At 44.4% G+C, this 7317-nt stretch overlaps 1 protein-coding gene across 1 annotated transcript; it reads right to left on the bottom strand.

Moving 5' to 3' along the window:
* Positions 1–332: 332 nt before the first annotated feature.
* On the bottom strand, positions 333–4021 carry LOC107191142 (facilitated trehalose transporter Tret1-like). The gene is made up of 6 exons (XM_015580108.1): positions 3949–4021; positions 3144–3500; positions 2661–2917; positions 1886–2137; positions 726–897; positions 333–604 (listed from the first exon to the last, which is right to left on the bottom strand). The coding sequence occupies exons 1-6, from the start codon at positions 4019–4021 to the stop codon at positions 333–335; spliced, it is 1383 nt and encodes a 460-aa protein (XP_015435594.1).
* Between the last annotated feature and the right edge of the window lie 3296 nt (positions 4022–7317).

Raw genomic sequence — 7317 nt, 5'->3', positions numbered from 1 at the left:
CAGATGCGTGCAGAGCCAGGCGAGAATCATTGTCGTGACGAGAACGCTCCAAGGGCGAGAGAGCCGCATTGTTCGTGTCTGTGCATACCCGAGGCTGCATAATCACCGAGTTCAAGTTTACCCGCGTCTTCCCTCTCTCTGGTCTGCTTATCAACCGTCCCTGGAGGAAATCGTGACGTTTTCAACGTCTCATTCTCGCCTCTCCCTCGAGAAAATTACAAAACTTCGGCGAAGATATTCAAATCCGACATCCCAAAGTCCCTTTCGATCCTCCTCTTCTCCATTATCTTCGAATAGGTGTTCAGGGGAACATAGAATTTTCCTCTTCAGTGTTACTGCTCGATCGTTCCGAATTCCGTCTGAATCTGAGCTAGAGTCTTCCCTTTGGTCTCGATCATGAACACTATGACGAAGATCACGCTCAGGAAGCAAAACACGGCGAAAATGAAGAAAATGGCCGCAGTGCCCAGCGTGTCCACCAAACTAGAGAACGATTCCGTCACTATAAACGCCAGTGTCCAGTTGACGAACGCCGCGATAGACGAGGCGACTCCCTTCAGCCTCGTTGGGAAGATCTCTCCCATGTATGCCCAGGGAACGGGACCTGTTCGATCCGCAAAAATGAATAGAACTGTTCCTGCTTATACACCATTCGGAGAAGTTATCGGTGAAAGGAGCGAAGATTCCACTCCTGATAAAGAGAACACTCGCTACCAGTTACTAACCGGCGCCTAGGCAAAAGGCTAGAATGTAGAGACACGTGGAGGTGAGAGGCAGCCACTGTATGCTATCTGCCGTTTCAGGATCGCTGGTCTTCAAGATGAAGAATATCCCGAGGCTGATCAGGCAAAGGCACATCGCTCCGCTGGACATTATCATTAGGAACTTCCGACCCAGCTACAACAATATGTCGTTCGCTTTTCAAGTAATCACGCACACACGATGTTCAATCACAGACGAGATTATAAGAATAGACCTAACATCTTATGGGACTTGATGTCCACGAAAATCATGCTGTTTCGAGCGCATCTTTCCATAAAAGTTTCCGATTTCAGAAACTACGTTCGACACTGTGATAACGCACATATAGATGCACAACGACTGCATATAGCGATACATACATACACTAAACGCCAAATAAGAGCATAACTGTTTCGCGCATCTCGAACGAGCAGGAGAGGTCTCTCGAACCCTTGGTTCTCCCACTTTCTCGCTTTCTGTAACAGGGACGATAGAATTTGTTCTACACCCGGTGACATAATGAAGTATTTCTCAAGACATGAATACTTATGAATTGGCACGTTTGTACTTCACAGTCACTCGATGTATGATGCTACACGAGGCATAATGATGTTCAATTGTTTAAGACGTTGGTAACAAAGGTAATCGAGAGGAATATGCGCAAACAAGACCGAAATTCGTCATTTCGCAGTTATTGTCTTATTTGGTTTTTAGTGTACATCCATTACATCCATACATCCATTGCTTCGGTTTCACTGGCAAGGAATGTAATACTGATATGGTACGGAAGCTTCTGACACCCCCCGAAGTATGGGACAGAAAATTACATTTCATGTCTATCCTTATACCTCGTCTGTGGTTCAATCCTCCACTCGCTGGCTGAACAACACCGCTCGTTACTTCTCCGAAGGGGTTCCGAAGACGCACACAGTTCGTCAATGGGTCAGTTATAAGATTTTGCTGGAATTCTTGTTCGTGTACGAAACAACACGCTCGCGATCCGACCATATTGGGAAACAAGCGCCCTGGCAGCAGAGACCAGCTGCTGTAAATCGCTGGTAAACGAGCACGCAGCGCTGCTCGCAAGTGGAGGAAGGTTGTCGCGTCGATCCGTCCAGAGGGGCTTGCGGATGGATGGACAAACCTGATCGATCAGCACGGCGGAGGCGAGGCAGGCGATCACTTGGACCACGGCGAAGATCACCATCTGCAGTGTGGTGTCCATGTCGACGCCGGTCTGCTTGAAGATCGTCTCGCCGAAGAAGATGATCGCGTTGATCCCGCTGAACTGTTGCGCGAACATCAGACCGATCGCGACTCCCAGGGTCTTCAGTACCGGTTTCTCGAGGAACGTCGTGATCGTCACCTGCTGACGCTTGCTTTCCCGTACTTGTTCCTAATGTTAACGCACGCATGTGTTGCTATACAGTGTATGTCCGATTTAAGTGTACTCATGAAATTATTTCTGTAAGTTGCAAAAATACGAAAAAATGTTTCAGATGAAAGTTGCGTGGTACCATAGGGAATCATCGCTATAATTATTTGACTTTGAGATAACGCTTGAGTGTCCCGTGATTGTCATATTAAAATATTTCGAAGGAATCCTATATTTTTTATTGCATATCCCTTTATGGCTTGAGACGCATACGAATGACTACCACACATGTATTTTCCGTAAGTCGTTGCTGAGTTATTAAGTTTTAAAGTATACGTGCCATCGGCATTAGTGGAAGTTAATAACTCAACAATCGGTTACGAAAAATACAAGTGATAGCGTTTGAATATGGAATAAAAAATATAGGATTCCATAACTTTATCGATCACATAATAACTTTGTAAACTTCCATCCGGAAAGATTTCTTTTTTTTTTTTTCAAACACAATTGCAAATAGATGGGACCAGTCGAATTTTCAACTGACTTTAAAAGCTTCGATCTCGGGACCGATGTCGACGTTGGGTCCACGGAAGAATCGCATGGATTTCATCGCACTCTCCTCCTTCTCCTTCGCCAAATAGAAAAGAGGACTTTCCGGCATGAAGAACATCATCACCAGGAAGATGATTGGCCCGACGCCGCAAAGAACAGATATCGTGATTACGTTTCCCGAAAAGCCGCAACAAAACCCGTACATGACACCGATCACCAGTAACAATTGAAAGAACACTCCCAGAGTTCCTGATAACAATATCAGATTTTCCTTCTTTTTTCACAGACCAATTCAAAATGTTCTTTTTTCTCACAACAATTTCAGATTTTTCTTCTCTTTTTATAGCAATATCAGATTTTTCTTTTCCATTTATAGCAATATCAGATTTTTCTTTTATTTTTTTAATAGCAATTTCAGATTTTTTTTTTGCCGAAATATACACACAAAGAATCGCGATCTCTATTCTCTTTTTACCTCTGATCTCTTTCTCGCTGATCTCCGCGGAGTAAATGGGCGCGGCGACACAAAACATGCCGCCACAGGCGCCGGTTATCAGTCTACCGATGATCACAAGCGCTAACACATGTATCGCAGCCACGATCACGATCCAGCCAGTAACGAACACCGGCGCGAGCGACATCATCGTCCACTTTCGGCCGATCCTGTCTATCAGAAACGGCACCACGATCATACCCATGGCGGCGCCCAGCGGTAACGCCGACGCAATCAAGCTCGTTTCCGAAGGCTCGTAGCTGTGATCACTTTTCAGAAGTTCGACGCACGGCGCGCTCCATCCGATTGCGCAGCCCAGTGAAAATCCGCCCATGCACGCTGCAGAGTCAAGTTCATTTGCGCAGATTTATTGAGTTGAAAGATTTACTGAATTGGTATATATCAGAGATAAGCACAATTTTATTCGAATAATGCATAGTGAGAAGCAGCAGTATCTAAGAACGTCATCCTGACCTTTAAACAGTTCATGAGATTAAATAATTGTTTCCAAAGTGTCTACTCGTTCGAGAAGAAATATTATTTTATGATAAAAATTGGAATTACCACGTTCGATCAAGTAAAAATGACGAAATATTTTTTTCATCTTGTATTCGTTATTCGAGACTTTTTATCTAGATAATGAATTTGCCCATCTGGGGTATATAAGATATCGCGGGGCACACGTTTTTTAAAGGTTAGATGATTAAAGTGTAGACTCTTCTCCCGTAGAGACTATGTTTCGACGATGACTGAGGGTACGGTGGTATCGAGGGATGAGGACAAAAACCTGATATCGCAGCAATGTATTGGGGAAGTCTTCTCCTGAGGAGCTTCTTGAAATCCTGGCCATCGTCCGCCATGATTCACGAGAACTCTGTCGAATCGAGCCACGATATTCGACTACGTTCCCGATGGTTATTTCCGAATACAGATTTTGTTAAAAATTGGCAAATTCATTATCTAGATGAAAAGTAACAAATCATTTTTATAATAAAATAATACAAATGAGTCGCCACTTGGAGAACACTTAATCTTGTTAATTGTTTAAATATGAAAATAACGATCTTAGATACTGCTGCCTTTTGACTGTGTACAATTCGAATAAAATATGTACCCAACTCTAGTACGGTTCCGCGATGAAATTCGTGCCAAATTTTAACTTTATCGATTCGAATTTTCTCGGATGACATTAATGACCCTTGGAACATTCCCAGATCGAATGGTTCCACAATGCTAGGCTATATCTTGTTCTCCTTTTTATCAAAACTTTCGAACCGAAGGGTCTCCCAAAAGGGTCTCCGAACGTGGAAATGAAATCTGTTCAAGCAAAATGGAAGAGTGGCCGTTTTTTGATGTGCCTGGATCGTCCCTGATCCTTCGAGCCGAACGTAGTAGAACCAACGGGTGAAAGAGAACAGGAGTCGATGGGATCAAACGGCGAAGCCGAGCGAGACGAAAGAAAACGATCGTCGAACCCGACAAATTTTCGCGCTCCAATAAACCTCGCAGCCGTCTGCTGCTGCTCTCCGCCTCTTTCTGGGCGCAAAACCTTGGTGTGTTCCTCAAGGGCGATACCTGCGGCGATCGTATCCCCCCCAACGACGAGGTAATAGGGATAAGGTCCCTTTCCTCACGCCCGGTTACTTCGGCTAACGACATTCAAATTCCATTAGGGCAGCGCGATGTGCGGCTGACAACTTTCGGATTACAGATCGGGGGCCGGTCTTATCCCGCCTGACTTTGGCGAGAGTGGAACCCTTGTCGGGATAATGGCGTAGAGAGAGGAAGATAGAGAAAAAAAGGAGGATACGACACTCCGGCACGATTGGATCGCCAAAGTGTTTAAATGCGTGCATCTAGATTTTAAATATCGTGATCAATTGTAAAGGAAGTACGTGATAGAATACTAGATGAGATGACAAATATAAATAATACCTAATAATGAATAACTTAATTAGATGATACAACGACACACCCTAGAATACGGAAAAACTTTCCGTTCGACCCCATGTATCTCCAATATTGGATAAACAATAGCCTAAAACTACTCAACTGCTCAACACACAGATAAATATTGTTATCATATTTTGAGTAAAGCTTGGAATCAAAATTGACGTCCACGGATTATTTCCATCTTCTCGGAACATATTCTCAACTTTTTGCAATAACCTTTGAAAAGTTAGTACTACTGTAGCCTAAGGTAAGAAGGTTCTCGTATTTATTCGTCCGATGGTTCAGCATTCGTCCAGAACAGCTTTTCCGTAAATCGGCGAAAAGATAAAGAATATACGGAATGGGAGAGAACAGACCCGCTACGACTCCGTGGCGTTTCCGATATTCCTCGACGAGGATCGTCTGCGCAGGGAACGCTCCAGATGCCCGATAACGATATCCATAAGCGGGCTTATATACGCGGGGTCGTGATCGGGCGCGTCGTTACGCGGCGAGGTAAAGAGGATGCACTGTCTTCGAACGAAATCACCCAGCCCTCCCAGGGAAACGATAACGGAATCCGTGCAGCAATTTCTCCAATTCGGAAGAAACACGTCCCTCGCGTAACTGAGGGAGCGTATTGTTCCGGTAGCTTGAATCTCGAGAAACATTCAAACGTACTCTAATCTGACAGAATTCTCCGACTTCACCTCGACCATAGATTGGAGCCCACTTTCCAAAACGGATTCGATGTTCCTAAACCCCCGTGCCTGAAGAATATAAACCGTACGTTACAAAAAAGATATAATAAAAACATTTTTGTTACTAATCTCATCAAGTTATGGCATACAAAAAACCCCGAATATCACCTTACCCACTTGAGGAATACTGGCTCGTATGTGTAATGTTTAGTTTTTCTTTCGTTCTAGCATCGCTCCGAAACTGTAATTAAATGATCGCTCGGAAATTCCCTAACAAACAGGATATTCTACCAATTGATTGTCGTTAATATTTCTGAGTACATTTTATTTAAATACGGTCGAAAAATACCAAAAATTCTCTGGTTTTAATAAATTCGTTCCTAAAGAGGTGAAAGTCCCCACCTGTAACACAGATCTGCGACAACAGTCTGCAAGGTGTCAATGCATTGACTCCTTCCGACCATCGAAGAATTTCTTTCGAGAACGTGAACGGTGAAAAGAACACCGATAAATAAATTTCGGTTACCAGGCTATTAAAATGCTTGGAGCAGCCGCTCGGTGGAAACTGTCGAGGCGCAGACGACGCCATAATTGCGACATATCGCGTGTGCGCGCGCGCCTTTCGACGGTGCCCTTTTCTCGCCTCTCTCAAAACGCGGTCGTTTTCATTCTCGTGGCGTCGCCTATTTGGTGGTCCCTCTGTCTCTTTCTCCGTCCCTCGCCACCCCATCTACCGCCGGAAACAACCGTATTTGCATATAAATATAAGTAAAAAGTGTATTTCCATTTAAATGTCCGTCGCGGGACCATGGCTGCTCCTCCTCCTCCTCTTCGGTGCCCTCGGAAAGTTCGACGACGTTCAATCGAAAGTTTCACTCGCGGGGACGAAATCTGCTAACGACCAGAGGCAAATGAAGATCTTGGGTGAACACAAACACACAGGGAAGAATCGATGGGATGGGTCGTCTTCTCTTCTTCCCCTCTTTCGCTTTCTCGATCAAACGACTCAATTAGAGGAGCCGTTAAAGTACCGATAATTTAGCGCTACTACCCCCCGGGACCGAAGCCACTCCGCGAACACGAGAATTTCACCGTCACACGCTTCGATCTGAAATGCTCTCGCCGAGTACTTGGTAACCAGTTTCCACCCAGTGTCCCGTTAACGGTTTAATTGGCGGGGGCTGTGACACGCAAGACAGAAGTGTTCTCGAAATTCGAAGGTAAACGGGAACGACGACATCCTCCCGTCTAAATGCGTCATAAATTCTTTTAAATTATCAGCTTCTACGTGTTTATTCTAAAAACAAGCCTGATTGTACCACCAGCTCCTCTCTTTTATTTCAGTGACACAGATATTATTGTAATCCAGTGAAGTGAGATATTCCTTTTGTGATACACGGGTGGCCGTTTCTTATCTCGAACAGGAAAAGAAAGATCGCTTGTGTAAATAAACAATAAAAATACGAGATGTGTATAAAAATGGTACGTCTCGAGTGATTCGACATCAGTGAAGCCGCTGAAGT

The sequence above is a fragment of the Dufourea novaeangliae genome, unplaced genomic scaffold, assembly GCF_001272555.1.
Source record: "Dufourea novaeangliae isolate 0120121106 unplaced genomic scaffold, ASM127255v1 scaffold241, whole genome shotgun sequence".
Classification (NCBI taxonomy): Eukaryota; Metazoa; Arthropoda; class Insecta; order Hymenoptera; family Halictidae; genus Dufourea; species Dufourea novaeangliae.
Note: the sequence above shows the minus strand (reverse complement) of the source record. Positions and strands in the feature narration are given on the sequence as shown.